This window comes from Macrobrachium nipponense, chromosome 37, assembly GCF_015104395.2.
Source record: "Macrobrachium nipponense isolate FS-2020 chromosome 37, ASM1510439v2, whole genome shotgun sequence".
Classification (NCBI taxonomy): domain Eukaryota; kingdom Metazoa; phylum Arthropoda; class Malacostraca; order Decapoda; family Palaemonidae; genus Macrobrachium; species Macrobrachium nipponense.
The window spans coordinates 56,839,034-56,859,866 of NC_061097.1; the positions used below are offsets into that span (position 1 = coordinate 56,839,034).

Here is a 20,833-nt window from a genome sequence, read left to right on the forward strand (position 1 = left end):
GATGTCTCTAGTTCAGCTTGTGTAGAGACACCGCATTTGCCCAGCCAGAAGACCCAGGGAGCAATCCAGATAAATGAAATAATCTCGACGCTTGAGAAAGACCTCGAAGAGAAAGTTCGAATAGTAGACGAACTAAGGAAAAAGGTAGAGGGCCTGACTGAAGAAGGAACAAAGCTGGAACAAAATATTACAGACCTGGAACGACTCAATCATGAGAAGGATAGGCAACTCCTCTCAATGCCAGCCGAAATAGAAGAGCTCAAAAGAGAGATAGCTCTCAAGGCGCAGGAGACAGAGAAGCTTAGAAGAGAGAATGAGGACAAAAACTCCTCCCTCATCATTTTGGAAAACACGGTCGCAGTTCTCGACATGGAAAAGGAGACGTTGCGTCGAGATCTGCAGCAGAAGGAAAACAGTAGATTAGAATTGAAAAATGAACTAGACAAGAAAAATGAGGACCTGAAGAAACTGCGAGAAGAGAACAGGAAGAAGCAGATTAGCATTGAAGTCTGCAGAAGAAACAGAGGGACCAGAGCTTCCAGATAAAACTGTTTGGAGGATCAATTGGAAGTCCTCACCGTTGAGAAAAAGTTGGCCCAAGAAAATTTGAAGCAGATCGAACTATGCAGGAAAAGAATTAGCTGACAAAAAGAGGGAGTTGGAGGAGTTAAAGCAAACAACCTCCAGAGGGACAGAGAGATCCTGCACCTTGAAAATGAGCTCTCTCTGAAGCAAAAGGAGGTCCTCAGCTTGATGAAAGGGACCGAAAGTATTGTAGCCCAAAGGGCCAATGGGAAAATCAATGAAATGACGAGGAGGACAGTCCAGCTGGAATTCAAGCTTGCTGAGATGAAGGAGGAACTAGAGACGATGGAGTTTGAAAAGATAGGAGGCCATCTTGGAACTTGAAAAAACAAAACTCCAAGAAAGAGGTTTTTTTTGCCTTGGCCCAGGATACGAAAATCAGATCCTTGGATATGAAAGGGCTTGATATGATTAGCAAGGTAAAGGACACCTTCTATAAAGAGAAGACTGTGACCAAAATGGCGCCGAAAAAACAGCCTGGAACAGAGAAGAAAGTTGGAAAGGAAAGGTCCCAGGATAAACCTCGATGTCTGAGGAAGCCCAAGGTCAACTGCAAAGCCCTCTACAGACAAATGGACGACATCGAAGAAGGGATTCACCAGATCAGAGCGTCACAACGACTTTCAACTGCCAATAGGAGACACTCAAAAGCCCCGGTTAAACTTCCTTCAGTTACTAAACCTCTAAATAGAGACCAAATACATCAGAGGCTGAGGATAGAATCTGCAGCTAACCTTCGAAGACTGGAGCGAGATGCTGCAATGGTAAGAAATCTCTACAAGGGCAACTACGTCACTTAAGAACCAGGCACTTTTAGGAAGACGTAGTTTGCCTGCTGAAGGAAGAACACAGGAGGACCTCTTCGAAGTTGGGACGAAGAGGCTGCTCAGTTTTGTGATGGAATTCACTCCTGGATAAAGTTGTGGAAGCATCTCTGCGCGATGGAGAGACTACAGCGGCTGCTGGGCCCGTCGAGCACCCCTCCTCTTGCCACACGATGCCCTCAGGGGTATCAATGCTCAATCACATATGGGTGGAAGGCAACCACTGGCGCGGCGTAAGAACCCGTAAGTTTCATGCCAACTACTTCATATGTGAATTGGGTTGTGCATTGCAAATTGAATCCCATTTTGCATATAATACTGTGGCAACCTCTGGCGCGGCGTAAAAAACCCAAGTAAGTTCAATGGCCTCGTATATATGCAAAACATGGGTTTTGCAATGCAAATATGCTATAATGGCTCAAATACTTGCATACTACTGTGGCAACCTCTGGCGCGGGCGTAAAAACCCGTAAGTTCAATGCCATTTCATATATGCAAAATATTGGATATGCAATGCATAATGGCTCAAATACTTGCATATACTACTGTGGCAACCTCTGGCGCGGCGTAAAAACCCGCAAGTTCAATGCCTTTCATATATGCAAAATATTTGTTATGCATTGCATAATGGCTCAAATACTTGCATATACTACAGTGGCAACCTCTGGCGCGGCGTAAAAACCCGTAAGTTCAATGCCTATTACATATGCAAAATATTTGATCCCAGTGTGGCAGAGGGACTTAGAGCTCGAAGGACAACGTCAGGAGTCGCTGCATTCCAACGTCGTACAATCTAGAGATTGGAAGCTTCCAGTCTGTAGCAAAGAAGTGAATTTCATCAACAGTGAGCAGAGCATTGCCTGGATTTTGGACTGTCAAGAAATCTCCTGTTTTCCATCGATGGCAGCGAATTGATCTGGAAGTTCTTCACAGGCTGGCAGGCGTCACATGATCTGGGTCATATGGCTGAGGATTCTATCTACTTGGCTAGCTGACTGAGCTGAGGAAGGGGAAAGGGCCCGAGAAGGGACCCCCCATGGTAAACTAAAACCCCTGTACCTATGAAGCTCCGTTGGCAAGGATGCCCATGGGTGAGATCGACTCTGATCGGCAAAGGCCACATAATATATATATATATATATATATATATATATATATATATATATGCATTCATCCATCCATCTATACATACATACACAAGCAACACTTATACACAAGCAACACTTTACTTTTGTCATTATCATTAATACGACAATTTTTATTATTATTATTACCATTATCATTATGATTATTATTATTATGATCATTATGATCATTATTATTATTATTATGGACAAAATATTCCAACACAAAAACATTTCCAGATAAACGAAGAAACAGCCTTTCTCACCCACACAAACACACACACGCATATATGTATGTATGTATGTGTATATATGTATATATATATAATATAGTAATATATTAGAGTATATATATATATATATCATATATATAAATCTATATTATTAGATAGATATATATATTCACTTTATTTATATATATAATATATTAGATATAATATAATATATAATATATATATATATATTCTATATATAAATATATAATATATATATATACTATTAGTAGTTCCGCAGAAGGAGTCCATGATACCAGATTTAAAAGGCCAAGTTTATTACATATGATACGTTTCGCACAACTATGTGCATCATCAGTCTGTGAATAAAATAAAATACAAAGACATATTATAAACAATCACATAAATTTAAAAGGAATTCACAATTTTTTAAAAATCAAAAAAGTCTAAAAACAAGATTAAAAAGAGCAGTAAATAAAAAGAGAGACTACTAAAAACACCAACCGTCCATGATCAGAGGTGAAGAGGAATGAAGTTAGAGTTGGCAGAGAGAAGCGACGACAACTATGCCAGGTACAGAGGTGACGAGGGACAAATTACCGTTTAATGAGGGCACCATCTTTTAATATATAACGACTCCAGCGTTGTTAGTTGTTCAGGATGTTTAATATAATCAATTATTGTAAAAAAAAATGTTCTTTTTTAATTTCAGTCTTGCATATTATTGAGTGGTTTCTATATTGGAAAATTCTGGTTGTTTATCTTTTAACCAGTACGGAAGCTAAAGCCCAAATGGCTAACAATATCTGACCCTCAGCACCTCCGAGTCGATCCAACGTAAGAGCCCGGACATCCAGGGCATGTGAATTTATAAATAACGTTGGATCTCATGAAGGGCTGAAGGCGGTCTTTAAAGTTAAAAAAACGATCGAATAGTGCAAGGATTACTCGACACAAGCCTGACTTTAAGACAGGGAATTTCCTGTTCAATTATACGAGTGAGGTTTAAGATTAAATTTTGAATCTGAAAAATACGGAACAGTAGCATTAAATATCACATTTTTTGCAAGGAATTTCATATATGCAGCCTGGAAGATCTTTAGGAGAATTTTTGATTACTAACCTCTTGACATTAATATTACTGAAAACAACATTTATGTTAAAAAGCTTTAAAATTCTAGGAATATCTAAAAACCTTTCTTTCATCATAGGGTAATTTAGAATGTTATGCTTACTAAATTCAAGTTTGTCACTAGTTGAATAAAATGTTTTTCTAGACCTTTTCCATGCCACATCTACAAAAGTCCTTGGGCATTTAAGTTTCAATGCAATATCATAAATAGTTTTAATTTCAGCGTCAATAACTTGCGGGCTACAGACACGTAAAGCCCTTCGGAACATCCCAGAAAAAAAGAGAATTTAATATTTTGATGGTGATTGGAGTAGTAATGAACAAAAGAGGCAATGTTAGTTGATTTCCGAAAGACTGAAAAGATGAAATTTCTATCATTTCTATGTAGAGGAAGAAAGGAATTGTAATTTGAATTTTCTTAATGTAACTGTCCATAGAAATGATAGAAATTTTTGTCTAAATCCCCCAGACAAAGACTGACTGAGCAATGTGCGAACATTAGACCACACACAAGTTGGGTCCCGCAGATGATTCAAGGTATAGATATCTATAAAAAAAACCCATTCCTCTGGATATCAATGACGCATTCCATCTACTGAAGTTTCATGGCTCGTTACACATTCACGAAAGCGTTTGACAGTCAAAACTCTTAGCATGCCGGTAAGTTTGTGCTTACCCAGGTCCTATATGAAACTACTTCTCTTGGTGCAATAAAAACCAACGCCGCTATATGATTAATTCAAAAGAAGCCACACAAGAGATCAGTGATTCCAATATTTATCGCTAAATATGGAAACACACTAATGAGGTACCGTGCTTAATAAAAGGCACTTTCAGCTATGAAGCAAATCAGTTAATTATAAATTATCTTGTGTCTTATGAAATGCCACACTTTGACTTTGGGATCTATTTACTTCGGTGAAACTGTAGTAGAACTTCTACACTTACAACTCAGTCTAAGAGACATTTAATAATGCATGTCAGCTAGTAATGGCTTCATTGGGGGACAATGAATATAATAAATGGTAAAATGATAAGTACAGAAGACCGCTTGGTTGAGATGTTGCTACTGGTCACTAGGCCTACACAGCTGATACCGCACCACTTCTGGGTAACAACTGAAAGAAATCAATTTATCTGAATACCACCTATTACCGAAACTCTCATTTAACCCCCGGCTACGTAAACTAAATCCAGTTCTCCATTAACCCTTTAATGCCGATTGGACGTATTAAACGTTGATTTAAATGATTTGTCTGTTGGGTGCCGATTGACGAATGGTAATCGATATAAAAAAAGTTTTTTTAAAAATTCGCGGAAAAATAGTTATAGGCCTACTAGGCAAAAACTTTTGAATCACGCGCCTTGGTGGATGCTGGGAGCTCACGGATCAAGGCGTTGTTTTGCTTACAATCGTTACCCAGGTGCACAAGCGCGAATTTATTTCTTCTCGCACTAAAAAAGTATCAGCGACACATCTCAGAAATTATTTCGTCACTTTGACATATTTTTGCACCATTTTATATTAGCCGTTACATGGAGTATTATATTGGAAATGTGCGCAATTTCAGGTAGAATACAACTAAAAACAACCTATGGTTGTAGCTTTTATCAGTTTGAAATATTTTCATTATGAATAACGATAAGTGCCAAAATTTCAACCTTCGGTCAACTTTGACTCTACCGAAATGGTCAAAAACGCAATTGTAAGCTAAAACTTTTATAGTTATAGTAATATTCAATCATTTATCTTAATTTGGGAAACAAATTGGAAGTCTCTAGACAATATTTCGATATATGGTGAATTTATGAAAAAAACTTTTTCCCTTACGTCCGCGCGGTAACTCTTCCGAAAAAATCATAAATTTTTTCGTCCGATTGTCGTAATGTTTGTACCATTTTAAATTAGCCGTTACATAAAGTTTTATATATGGTAATGTGCGCAATTTCATGTAGAATACAACAAGAAACAACCCATGGTTGTAGCTTTTATCAGTTTTGAAATATTTTCATATAAATAACGATAAGTGCCAAAATATCAACCTTCGGTCAACTTTGACTCTACCGAAATGGTCAAAAAACGCAATTTTAAGCTAAAACTCTTACATTCTAGTAATATTCAATCATTTACCTTTATTTTGCAACAAATTGGAAGTCTCTAGCACAATATTTCGATGTATGGTGAATTTATGAAAAAAAAAAAAACATTTTCCTTACGTCAGCGCGGTAACTCTTCCAAATAAAATCATTCATTTTTTCGTCCGATTGTCGTAATGTTTGCACCATTTTAAATTAGCCGTTATATAAAGTTTTATACATGAAAATGTGCGAAATTTCATTTAGAATACAACAATGAACAACCCATGGTTGTAGCTTTTATCAGTTTTGAAATATTTTCATATAAATAACTTTAAGTGCCAAAATTTCAACCTTCGGTCAACATTGACTCGACTGAAATGGTCGAAAAACGCAATTGTAAGCTAAAACTCTTATATTCTAGTAATGTTTAATCATTTACCTTTATGTTGCAATAAATTGGAAGTCTCTAGCACAATATTTCGATTTATGGTGAATTTATGAAATAAACTTTTTCCTTACTTCCGCGCGGTAACTCTTCCGAAAAAATCATAATTTCATAAAGTTTTATATATGAAAATGTGCGCAATTTCATGTAGAATACAACAACAAACAACCTATGGTTGTAGCTTTTATCAGTTTTGAAATATTTTCATATAAATAACGATAAATAGAAAAAATTCGTCCTTCGGTCAACTTTAACTCGACCGAAATGGTCGAAAACTGCAATTGTAAGCTACAACACTTACAGTCTAGTAATATCTTTCCCGAAGCAATCAATTGTGGTCGCTACTCCTAAACTAACTCGTTCCTAACCTGAATTTACGAAAATTGGTTTCATTTTCCCCTGTTAAAAGGCAACACCCCACCCTGCAAGTCTACGTGGGATGAAAGTTATATTAATGATGCCTCAAACTCCGCGATTGACACACACTGTCAATAAAAGCGGTGGGCTTTACTTCCGAGCCATCCACAGGTATGCAGCGCTACTTAACCTTGTTGGGGGATGGGAAGAGGTTGGGGGGAGGGTTCGATTGGGGTTTCTCAGGTGGTCACAAAGCGTCCAGAATGTAATTTATTTGCAATGGTCTGGTCTTCTGATCATTTTGTGTTTATCTGACCTCTTCAGAAGATTCACCATTTCAAAATGTAATTATAGGAATTGCGGTCACATCCTTTTGTGTCTCGGGGTCATAGGATGAAAGAAGTTAAGAATAACTTGCCTCCAGCTGCTCTGGATAAACGTCCTCATAAATAACATTAAATTGGCCTCTTTTCTTACCTAATCCTTGGAAATTCACAAATAAAAGCTACATTCACCTTTATATGTCACAAGTACCTATTTAGTCATGAAAACTCATGATCACACAGTAACAAAGCTTTAGAAATCCAGTCGTTTACGTGACTTGAAATTTCAAATTTCACCTTTTGAACATTTGACACCAACTCTGGCAATATGGCACGAAATTAGATATTTATATAATGAAAATAAACACCTCTGCTATCCAGAATCACCAGTGATATGAACAGCACCATATAAGTGAAATCAAAGTTACAGAGGAATTGCATCCATCGACAATCATACGTCCACTTCATCCCGTGGGAGACGGCTGACTGAATCCGTCACCACTCACCTGAGACCTGACTCACCTCAGGGGTGAGGTGTTACCACCCTCACAGTCCAACTTTCGGTTACCTGTTTGGGCATTACGAAATTCATGCTGGGAACTTCGTTGGCAGTTGGACTTATGCTCATTCAAGTAATTTTTCCACAAATGTATATCTTTTTAATAATATATGGAGGAATAAAATAAAATTGATATGTACAAGACTATATATAATCTCAAAGGGTATTTTTTTCATTCGAATCCGAAGAGAGTTCTTTGAATTGTCAAATGTGGGAATTCCAATATATATATATATATATATATAAATACGTATATATATATATACGTATATATATATATATAGTGTATATAGATATGTCACGAAGATGAAGACGTAAATATAATTTACTATTTGATTCCCCATGCCTTGGGAATAATTTATACGCAATGGGAATTATAATTGATAGGTGCAGCATTTACCAGTAATAATTCTCTGAGAAAGTTATCCCCAAGATATATGGAATTCGATAATAAATAATATTTGTGGCTTCATCTTTTTGAATATATATATATATATACATATATATAGACTAAAAAAACGTGCATGTAGTAGCAGTTTCAAATGCGAGCTTTGGTATCGCCCTCTTTTATATACGTGCAAGAAAGGATCTCATTATAATCTTCATCCAACTCCATTGATAGAAGCTTATTTATTCAGTAACTGAGGCCAAATAAAAGTATTACGAGAGCACTCCACTAACACTGCATCTGTCACGTCGCAAAAAAGAAAACATATATACACAAATAACCCGATTTCTGCGCATCATTTGAAATGAATAATTCTGACCTACTTAAAACCATCTGCATCACTTAGGAGTATGAGAACAGTTTTTTTTTGAGACGGTAATGGAAGAGCGCAGCTTCGTCTTGCGAAATCTGCTCGAATATTATGTCATTTGATAAAATGTATCATATCTCTCCCGGATATAATCCTTCGTTTAAAGTTCAGTCGACAAAGCTATACATTAAGGAATATACGGAATTAGGGATTTAAGATGGAATATGATGCACCATTTCTCATGCAGTGTCAGGTAATTAAAAGGTTCAAGAAAATATAAGGGAAAAGTGGCTACTTGACTGTTTACGTAAGAGGACTGATGTATCGCCCCTAGCTTCAAAGAGTCAAAAAGAATATATTCGTATATATATTATATACATACATAATACATATATATATATATATATATATATATATATATATATATATATATATTATATATGTATATTGGTGATAGGTGGTGATGTCTTGCATTAGAATACGAAAGATTGCAGGATGGGAGAAATGATATCCCGAGTCGTAGATTTCTTTATTGCAAGCAGCAAAAGGTAAATATGTACAGAGGCTTTGCAGGGCGTGCAGCTCGCGCCAAGAGAAGCAAGAAGAATAGTCATGCGCATGTGCAGGGTTCATCCGACTCACAGGGCGACACATGCGGATGCGTTCACAATAGGTGATTTTATTAAATACATGGAAATGAATCGTGCAGCAATTGCCTAGTAAAATATACATTATTCCACACCTCCCCTTCCCCTTTTGCGTTCAAAGAAGTTTTTTGAACGTACTAAACAAATTACATGTAGATATGTACATTATGTAGGCCTGTTCAATCTTGGGGACCTGCGAGGGGCTTTGGAGGGAATTGATGATTTTTCCATGTCTGGGCTAGGGACCACAGGGAGATCAGAGTAGGGAACTTGACTGGGGCTGGACAGTGGATATAGGAAGCGATGGTTCCGACGTAACACTCGACTACTTGGGAGACGGATCTCGTACTTACGTGATCTTGCACCACCCATGACAATCCCAATTGTGTCCCATCGGTGGGATGTCGGGTCCTGGAGGCGGACATGTTGGCCCACATTAAGCCTGGGCAGGGGGCGGGCGTGGGCGTCATAGTTGCGCTGCACCTGAGCAGCTCTGGCGGCGGCTCGGCGGTCGCAGTCATGGGCCTTTTCCTGCCAATCTTCTGTGAATGACTGAGGATGGGCAGGCACACATGTACGGAGAGGGTGACCATACAGTACTTGGGCAGGAGAGCGACCAGACTGGTTGGGTGTGTTTCTTAACTCGAGGAGACCACGATCGAAATCCTCGCAGTCGTTGTTTCCTGTGGGGGCCGTTTTGAGGATCAAGTGCTTGACAGCTTTTACAGCGGCCTCAGCGTGTCCATTAGACTGTGGGTAATGTGGCGACGAGGTGATGTGGTGTACACCCCAACGTTCTGTGAAGTCGGCGAATTCTTGCTGGCAAACTGAGGTCCTCCATCGGTGCGCAAGGCGTAAGGGACACCACCTCTCTGAAGTAGCGGCAGAAGTGCCGTATGGTCTAGGAGGCAGTAGTGTCACCCTTGCAAGGGACAACCACAGGCCAGCCGGAGAGGCGGTCGGCGACTACAAGAAAGGACTTCCCAGCTACCTGGAAGAAGTCCGCCGATACTGACTCAAAGGGCCTGGATGGATGGTCGTCGTTGTGGAGAGGCTCCCGTTGTTGGCTGGGACGCAGGACTTGGCACGGCTCGCAGGCAGAGACGGTGTTGGTGATGTCCGAGTCTATCCCAGGCCAGAAGACGGTTTGTCGAGCCCGACGTTTTGTAGCCTCGACACCACAGTGACTATCATGGAGTCTGGCGAGTGTGTGACGACGTAGAGCTGCAGGAACCTGTATTCTTGCCCCGTAGAGCACGAGGTTGCCATCAGTAGAGAGGGCTTCTCGCAGCTTCCAGTACGGTGATAAGGATGCATGTAGGTCGTAGTGATTCGTGGGAAACCCAGAACTGATGCAATCGTGAAAGCGAACGTAGGTGGGGTCGGCCTGTGCTGCTATCGACATGTCCTGTAGGGTCCGGTCACATTCGCTGGAGCCGTGGGTTTTGAACCATGTCCAGCATGCAGCTGTTGATGATAGGCACCAATGGGCGATGGTCGGTTTGCAGGGTGAAGGTTGGCAGTCCTTTGAGGTATAGGCAGCACTTTGTGAGGGCCCAAGATACTGCAAGCATCTCCAGTTCAATCGTTGCATACCTTGTTTCGGCGTCTGCGAGAAAGCGGGATCCACACTGGACTACTCGGAGATGTCCAGATCCATGGTCCTGGAGGAGAGCGTAGCCTATCCCGTAGAGGCGAGATGCATCGGTCTGGAGAATGGTTGGCAGGGTTGGGTCAAAAGACGCAAGAACAGGTGGGCTTGAAAGTGCTTGTTTCACACGTTTGAAGGCCTGGTCATGGTCAGGTGTCCAAAGAAAAGAGCGCTTGGGGCTCATAAGTGGTCGAAGGGGCTGTGCAGTCAGGGCAATATCTGGGGTAAACTCTGCCAACTGGTTTACTAATCCCATGAAGGAACGTAAGTCCGTCAGGTTGGATGGTGTAGGGAAGTCTTGCAGAGCAGCAACTCTTCCTGGGTCAGCAGCAATTCCTTCTTCGGAAAGGGTGAAGCCACAGAAATTCACTCTGGTCTCTGCCACTGTGAACTTTTCTTTGTTGAGAGTGATGCCGTTTTGCAGCAGCGGGGTGAGCAATTCGTGGATCCTGTGGTAGTGTGTCAGTAGGTCATCGTCGAAGATGAGAATGTCATCAACAACCTTGACACACTTCTTCATGCCTTGGAGAGCTAGGTCGCCACAGTAACAATAGGCATCACCAGTGGCAGCGAAGCCCGTAGGTCCCCGGCAATGCTGGAAGCGTCCATAAGGCGTAATGAAAGTGGTGAGGTGGCGGTCCTCTTCTGCTAGCTCCATCTGCCAGTAGCCATGTAGAGCGTCCGCGTTGGTGAAGAACTTGGCGGTGGAGTCGACAGCACAGACAGCAGCTAAGGGCGTGGGCGAAGGGTGGGCTGGATGGGAGACTTGTGCTTTCAGCTTCGTGAGATCCACTGTGATTCGAACTCCCTTGGCCTTAGAAACGACGACTAGAGGGTGGCACCATTCCGATGGCTCATCTCCACAAGGCTTAATGATTCCCTGTTGTACCATTAAGTCTAATTCATTCTTGACAGGTTCGCGGAAAGTGTAGGGTATTTGCCTTGGGGTGTGGATGGCGAAAGGGACCGCGTCTTCCTTAAGGTGGATTTTCATGGGAGGGCCGGCCATCGGCCTCAGTGGAGCTGCTTTAAGGTCTTCCTTTGACACGAGTACGTCCTGAAAAGTTTGTAAGAAATACTCTCAGGCCTCAGCAGGGGTCGTGTCAGCATGCAGGGGTAGCTCCTTGCATCGATTAATGTGGGTGACCTGTAGGATGGGCCGCGGAAAGCCTGGCGGGATGATGGCCAACTCCTTGCAAAGTGCATAGGACAAGAGTGGCATCTGAACGGGTTCGTGGACTTGAATCGTGGCGAGGCAGGACCGTTTGGCCAAGGACAAGGTGGCCTTAAGGGTTCTTAAAGCAGGTGTCATCTTTGACCCATCTGCTGTGAGTGTCACTGATGTTGCAGGAGGCTGTAGCTCAGTCCTGGGAATGCAAAGGAGTTCCAAGTGCTGGGGGCCCATCACTGATACATCAGCTCCTGTGTCAGGCAGCATCATTATCTTCGATGTCTCACCCCTGTAGGTGAGGGCGATGGATATAGGTGATGGTGAGGAGTCAGTTGATGAAGAAGGGGTCTCGACCTTGCGACAGTTAGAGGGCTTGCTAGAAGGGGGCGAGGCATTGGGCGGGCCGCCCTGCTTGGCGTTCATCTGCTGACGGCAGTACTCTTCATAGTGGCCCACTCGGCCGCAGTGTCTGCATGTGGCCTTGTTGGCGGGGCACTTTGGGGTCCTGCGCCAGTGTCCTTTGCAGCCACAGTTTACACATACACTGTCGCTGGCTGGGCACTTTCCTGTTGAGCTGTGCTTCCTTGTGCAGGAAGGGCATAAAGTGTCCTTGTTAGGGGTTGGTAGCGAGGCAGAACCCCTGTTGCCATGCCCTTTGATTTTTTTATACGTGGAGACGGCACACAATTTAGATGGAGGGGCACGTATGGCGGTAGTGTCTGTCCGTGTGGCCTCATAGGAGCGACATTTGTTAACCATGGTGGCCAATGAAGCTGCAGCGTCCAGGGCAATGAGTTTCTGAGTGAGCTCCTCGTCTCTGACTCCCATGATAATGATCATCTTCAGCTGAGTCTCCTCACACACAGCAGAATGGCCAGGACAGACGTCGATTTCCTCTGCTACATGCTTCAGTCAGACGTAGAAGTCACTGAAGCTTTCCCCTTCCCTCTGCTTGCAGGAGAGCAGGTCCCTGCATCGTAGAGCTTCATTCCGCAGGTTCTTGATGTGTTCCTGGAGAATATTCAAGACCTCGTCAACACTCTGATCCATGTCTGCTGGTACGTTGAGCGTGTGCTTGAGTATTCTTTGGGTCTCCAGGCTGAGGCACATACGAAGCTGTATCATCTGTTTCCTGGTAGGTAATGTCCCTAGGTCCACCATCACACTGTAGTCATCCCAGCGTCTACGCCATTCCCTGAACACTTTGGTATGTGGCATCAGGACGTAAAGGGCGGCGGGGTCGGGCGATGGCTTTCTGTGGGGGTGGTGGCTTGGTGGACGATGGCACTGAGGATTGTGTAGGAAGTTGTGAGTCCGCTGGTGTTGCTTGCTGCTGGGTCGAATTGACACTAAGTAGCTGCAACAGTACGGTGAAACGTTGAGCTTCCTCCTCTCTTCTTAAGTTGTCCTCTTGGCGGCGTAGATCCTCTTCGTGACGACGTTGTTCCTCTTCATAACGACGTTGCTCTTCTTCTCTCCGACGTGCAGCTAACTCGGCCTGTCGAGATTCCTCCAGGTACTTGATGAGGAGCCTTAACTCCGTATTTGGAGCTGTGGGAGGCGGTATACTCAGGTGCGGTGAGAGCAAAGGTGGGGTTTCCAGCGTTGCAAAACCTGGAAGGGTTCGACGGTTTGTTGGTGAGACTGGGTGTGAAGGCAACTGGCGGTCCTCAAAGTCCTGGTCGTGTTGCATATCCCCAGGCTCGTCTTGATGTGAAGCAGAATCCATTATGAGAAGTTTTCTGCAATGTCAACTGCAGTTTAAAGGAAGAGAAGAACGATGAGGAAGACTTTCTACAGTTTTTATTAAAAAGTTACTGTAAATAATTCTTCCTCTGTGCGGCGAATCCTGGCAGGGGGTGGAGAGTGGCTGGGTGGGCTCCTGGGGGGTGGGTGGTCGGGTGGGTGTGGGGAGCGACCACTCGACCGTTGAAAAATGAGTCGGCAGTGTATGGCAAATGAATGAGCGTCGGTGGATGTGCCTCGGGCTCTGTAGCTGGATATGGAAATAAGGGTACCCGTAGGAGCTAGGGCAAGGCAAACAAGAAAAATACAATCCACTAAAATCAAAGCACTGACTTACACTTACTGGCACTACACAAACACTGCATGAACGTATCATAAGCACCGCACTAGCACTGTAAAATCCAAAGGCGGCTGGGTTTGAATGCTGATTCCGGTGTTCCTTGAAAATGCTGATGGTCCCGTCACTGCGCCATGGTGATAGGTGGTGATGTCTTGCATTAGAATACGAAAGATTGCAGGATGGGAGAAATGATATCCCGAGTCGTAGATTTCTTTATTCCAAGCAGCAAAAGGTAAATATGACAGAGGCTTTGCAGGGCGTGCAGCTCGCGCCAAGAGAACGCAAGAAGAATAGTCATGCGCATGTGCAGGGTTCATCCGACTCACAGGGCGACACATGCGGATGCGTTCACAATAGGTGATATTATTAAATACATGGAAATGAATCGTGCAGCAATTGCCTAGTAAAATATACATTATTCCCACACACACACACACACACACACACACACACACATATATATATATATAAATAGTTATATATATATATATATATATATAGAATATATATATATATAATATATATATATTATATATATATATATATATATATATATATATGATTATATATATATATATATATATATATATATATATAATATATATATATATATATATATATATATATATATATATATATATAGTTATATATATGTATGTATACATATTCACACATGTAAGTATTCATACATACATACGTATATTATTCCAATCATTTTGGACAGAACAATTAGATTTCGAAGCAGTTTGTTGTAAGGCCGGGGACGTTTCCAAAATCAACATAAATAATTTATTTTATTCATTTCCGGTTGAAAGTGAAGCCGTGTTGCTTTTCGAAATACAAATATTGTGACTTTTATATAGAAGAATCAGTGAGAATTAGTTTGGAAGATTTTTATCTTATTTTGTACAAGTGTCAATCACTAAGTTTCTCTGATACAACTCGTTACCCTTTTTAACGCGAACTCTCTCTCTTTTTCTTTTTCGTATTTTTTTATGTTTGCAGGAATAAAGTTCTCTATCTCTCTCTCTCTTTGTGTTTTTTTTTATGTTCCAGAAATAAAGCTCTCTCTCTCTCTCTCTCTCTCTTCGCAATTTTTGTCTTCTTGCAAGAATAAAGCTCTCTCTCTCTCTTCGTAATTTTTATCTTCTTGCAAGAATAAGTATCTTTCTCTCTCCGTAATTTTTTCTTCTTGGCAGGAAATAAGATGCTGTCTCCATCTCTCTCTCTCTCCTTTCCTTTCAAACGTGTTTTGTTCTGCTTGCAGGAATAATGTTGAGGGCGTGAGGGTATGACAACAGATGACTACGAAACATAATATCCGAAAGCAAGAAAAAAGGCTCCCACTAAAGAGATTCTCTCGTTCGCTGTCAGCACTTTTCAGGAAATGGCTCAGACGAAAAAAAAAAAAAAAATAATAATAAATAAATAAAAAGGAAAACTTCCACGCGATTTTTTTACTCCTTTCCGTCGCAAAAATAAACGGCGCCTATTTTTATGCAATGAACATTTTCTTTGCTGCAATGGTATAATTCATTTCCACACGCAGGCAACAATACCGCAAAAAATAAAAGAAAAAAAATCGCAATCACTTTTGTCAATAGCGTTTATTGAGATATTCCACCGTTGGGTGAATAATAAACGTTATTAAGTTGCCCCGGATGGGAAACGCCGTTTCCATATGGAGTCGGATTAGGTAGCCCATTGGATATGTTTTTTTAAAGGTGTTGTAGCAACTTCTCTCTCTCTCTCTCTCTCCTCTCTCTCAAAGTCCTGCTCTCATCATTATCGTAAAAGAATAGTGAATCACTGACATGCTCAGATGTGATGGTTAATGATTCGTTCGCGTTTGAAAGAATAATAATATATAGCCAGTTTTTTTTCATTACATATATATAATATATATATATATATATATATGTATATTATATAATATATATATATATCTATATATAACACACACATATATATATATATATATATATATATAATATATATAATATATATCTATATTCTAAATATATATATATATATATATATATATATATATATATATATATATATCTTAGCCAATCTTATCAACAAATGATCCAAAGTGAGCACAAGAGCAGCAGAAATGGCGCTGATCATTTGGCAAAGGGCTTCCCTCCCTCCCTTCCTGTAGCGACTGTGCCCATTTGGCGATATTCCCTTTAGGGGGAAGGGGGCGGGGCCCCCTAAAGCATCGCAGCTCTCTCTCCCCTTCGGTCTATTTGCGTTCTCCGGGACGACGAGAGAGAGAGCCCTCTCTCTTTCTCGGACCACCTCCTCCTCCTCTGCCAACCTGAGTGAGAGCTCCACCACCACCGAGAGGCGGGAGGACTCAAAGACAGAGGAGGAGCAGAGAGAGGGCGGAGGAGACTCACTCAGTCCATCGAGGGAGGGAGGAGGGGAGGAAGGGAGGCGGGACCTCTATGATCCCAGGCCGTTCATCGCTGGAGGAATATGTATATATATATATATATATATATATATATATATATATATATATATATATATATATATATATATATTATTATGGCCATTTTGCAAAATTGGTCATTTTACAAAATTGACGGCCATTATGCAAAAAGGACCAAAATTCGTGGTCACATGCAAAATGACCTAAATTTCTCAACATTTTGCAAAAACGACCAAGATTTTGGTCAGTTTAAAAAATGTCCATACAGCAAGCAGCCAGATAGAAAACAAAGCGAAGGAATGATAAAACGTAGTGAACATAACTAATTTTATTAATTTTCAGAAAATACAACTTTCAATACATCAAAACGTATAGTGTTTTAGCAAGTAACTAGTTGAAAGAAAGTAAATGATAAACATAAGTGTATGTACAATACTTTAAAGAAAATAATTACAAAATACATCAAAGTTTAATGCCTTTGTGTGTCGACCTTGTTAGAGCAAGAGGCACTGCATTTGCATCTGCTGTTGCATAAAACAGTTTTTTTTAAATACTTGCAGCGTCTGGTTCTTATTCATTTCTGTACAACAAACTCGAAGTATTTGATGCTTTCTTTTCCTCAGCCGTGACCAGCTTTGAATAAAAATCAGTTTTTCTATTTTCCATTGTACAAATTTCCAGAGTATAATAAAATGCACACAAAGTATACGTTGGTCGTCTTCTGGCTTTCAGCAGTGCCTTACTGACAACAGTGTTCACCAGTCAGCTCCCCATTACTATTGTGGAGACAAGAGATGGGGGAGGGGGGGGGGGATAATAAGTGAATGATCAACAATTATACAGTACAATTACCCGTAGTGGGAAACGAGTAAATGAACTCGTAAATGAACCAATATTATAAGAGATGATTTGCAGAAGTGAATGACAAGCTTTTTTCCATCTGGCTGGTTGCTGTATGGAGATTTTGTAAACGGACCAACAATAATACTGTTTTATTTGTAAACTGACCAAAATCTTGGTCGTTTTGCAAAATGTTGAGAAATTTAGGTCATTTTGCAATGTGGCCACGAATTGTTCTTTTGCATAATGGCCGGCAATATTGTAAAATGACCAATTTTGCAAAATGGCCGAACAATATATAAGCGAATACCACAGGAAAATGATAGTCAGAAATCCAAGCGTTATCGTCTGTCCTTGGATTTCTGACTATCATTTTCCTGTGGTATTCGCTTATTTAATGAAGTCCCGTGCATCTACTGTGATTTTTAAGCATATATATATATATATATATATATATATATACATATATATATATATATATATATATATATAGATATATATATATATATATATATATATATATATATATATATTATATATATATATATATATATATATATATATATATATATATAAACATATATATATATATATATATATATATATATCTATATATATATATATATATATATATAAGTATAAGCCAGGAAGGAAAAATAAACAACGGAGTATCTGCAGATCTTGCAGACTCAATGTCCTTTACTCAGCAGATAAACTGACTTACATGAGGAGTGACAGTACAGGAAAGCATGTATAACTGACAGATAGGGATTATAAGGAGATTAGTACCTAGAATCCGGCACACCTGGAGAAAGAGTAACCTTTCCAAACAAGCATAAACATGGGTGCAATTAAAAAAAAAAAGATTAAGTCAATCTGCTCAGACACAAGGACAAGACAATTAAAGATTATATAGGGTGACAGCTATTCAGAACTTTGGTGAACAAAAACTTATTCACAATACATATTTACAATACATATTAAACATACATATACAACGAAATATCTCTAAGGCAACTTATTTTGTTTTTAAGTCTGTAATTATATCTTTTAGGTCATTCTTAAACATGTTACAAATACAAGGGTCTAAATGAAACAGGCCACGACTAATATTAAAATTACAATGGGAAGTAAGTTGTATTATGGCAGATTCTAAAAGATTTCGTGATAAGACATCGTTTGAACTTGCAATTACTGAACTGCCAATCCAATTTATTCGGTGGTTGGTTTCACTTAAATGAAGTGAATATTGCATTAGATGTTTGCCATTTTTTTTGTTTTTACAGAATATTTACGCTGGCTTAATCTTACTTCTAAGCCCTGGCTCGACTGTCCGAGATAAAAAGAGGAGCAGTCCATACATGGACTTTTTATATTATGCTGTTGCTTTCCCTGGGGCCATTTTTTATTAACATTCCTTTTAGTTAGTGTGTTATTATAGGAAAAAACAAGGTTGACCTTAAAGGCTTTTAACAATGATTTAATGGTTTCAAATCTGTTAATATGAGGTAAACTGAGAATGTTCTTAGAATTTTCTTTCTCCGTGTTACTTACACTGTAAAACTTTTTGTGGGCTTTATCACCACCCATATCCCTTATTTAAGCGTTGTTCCAGTTAAAACAAACCATGTTATTGTGTTCTCTTACCAGACCTATTTCAAAATATTTCTCAATGTAGTGGAAACTAACATAACTGTATTTCTGTTTAAAACGTGAAATATCGCGCTATAGCTATTCACCATCTAATAAAATTTTATGTATATTTGATCTGATTCAGCACGGTGCATTTACCAAAATTGAGCGAACGCGTCCAAGATAATTTGATATATGCGCAGAGATTCGATGGAGGATGCCACATCCTCCCAGGGGGAGCGTTATTTAATCAATTTATTTCGATGGCTAAGACCTATAAATGCTGCAATGGTCTAGTGACTTTTTACAGAATATACGTTTTATGACCTGGGCACAGCCATATGCTCGTAGTTCTTGTTTAAAATTCCATTTAGATTTAAGTCACAGACTATTTCCCTTTAACTGCTATCAAAAAGTTATTCCTGACTAAATACGGACAATACTGTCAGAGTATAATTCCCCAGTTTTGCAGTGAATCATAAAATTTCAAACAGGTAATTCTGCAAGGTAATATGGTCGCTACTTCAAACCAATCTTGTTCGGGAACACACAAGCACAAATATTTACTTAATTTCAGCGTTCTCAGTTAGCAACCCAACCCTGCAGGCTTAACGTTGATTGCTAGTTAATATAGTAATGCTTTGCTAAAGCACGTGATATTCGTATATACCGTCAACAAAACGGTGACACTCCTTTCCAACCGTCCTAAGTCATACTTTATAGCCTTTTTTTTTTTCTTGGTAAACCCTTCTTACAATAGTATTAAAGCTACTAATTTCTTAATTAATTCGCACCAAAGATGAAAAAAAATAAAAATTACATTCACCTTTATATGTCACGAGTACCCTCGGTAATGATAACAAGGAAATATGCAGATATCCAGTTATTTAAAAATTGCTTTTCTTTTTATATTATTTGAGCACTTGTATTCCAAATCTGCCATTACGAAAGTCTATACAGCATTAATACAAAATTTCTTTGCTACCCTGAATTACGATGTAAATGACACTGCATAAGTCGAATTTGACGAATTTTGCCCCGGAACCAAACACTTCCGGTTACCTGTCCAGTCACTAGGGAAATACGGTGGTTAGCTTTGTAGCCAGGTGGACTTTAATTTATATTTTTTTATTATTATGAGCAAATACAATGAAAATTTAACTTATAAAAGAGAATTTAATTATTGTCTCAAAGCAATGTTTCAGATTTTGATGAATCGAAGTTGTCCTTGGAGAGAGAGAGAGAGAGAGAGAGAGAGAGAGAGAGAGAGAGAGAGAGAGAGAGAGAATCCTGGTTTTTTTTTTTTTTTTTTGGATGACAGATACAGAGATGTACGAATGCAAAAGGGGTGCGTTCAACATGCGCCCACACCTATCACCTAGCATCCATATGTCCAATCCCCGGGAAAAATTGGGGTAAAAAATTATAATATATGCATATGTTGTTGTTATTATTGACAAGATGAACCCTGTTCATATGAACAAGCCCATAGATCCCATCCGGGAGAAATTGAAATTCAAGCTTCAAAGATGAAGTCCTTTTGTGCCTTTGATGGCCATGTTTGATAAGCGTCACAACATTACGACATAAAGCTTGAATTAATCAATTAAAACCTGTCCCGAGCCCGAAATGAAAGTCATACTTTTCAATTATTTGAGGAATATAAGCCGGGTCTCACTAATCGCTATCGTCTGCCACTCAGTGGGCAAGCAATTCACCTGTGACCACGGTTGTTCCCCTAATTCAAACAATAGGTATGTTGCAGATTCGTGATGCTCATTCAGGAGGTATTCGAGAAATTATATGAATTATAGATGATTGATGACTTAAGTTCCTTATTATCTCGAGTCCAGCTATGCGATTTCCCCCCTTTGATTTAGTTTATTCTTGGATTCATAATCATTGTTTGGCCGGTTCCTATTTTATAAATAACTTAACTTGTTTTGA

At 39.8% G+C, this 20,833-nt stretch overlaps 1 protein-coding gene across 1 annotated transcript; it reads right to left on the reverse strand.

The window, feature by feature from the left end:
* Window positions 1–9,231: 9,231 nt before the first annotated feature.
* On the reverse strand, window positions 9,232–10,471 carry LOC135209392 (uncharacterized protein K02A2.6-like). Its single transcript, XM_064242086.1, has 2 exons — window positions 9,988–10,471; window positions 9,232–9,863 (listed from the first exon to the last, which is right to left on the reverse strand). Exons 1-2 carry the CDS (start codon window positions 10,469–10,471, stop codon window positions 9,232–9,234), a joined length of 1,116 nt encoding a protein of 371 aa, XP_064098156.1.
* Between the last annotated feature and the right edge of the window lie 10,362 nt (window positions 10,472–20,833).

Coding starts and splice junctions, on each gene's coding strand:
- LOC135209392 (XM_064242086.1), bottom strand. CDS start 10,471: ATGTCGATAGCAGCACAGGCCGACCCCACCTACGTTCGCTTTCACGAT. Junction 9,864..9,987: donor TGTGGTTGTCCCTTGCAAGG/GTGACACTACTG, acceptor CCGACTTCACAG/AACGTTGGGGTGTACACCAC.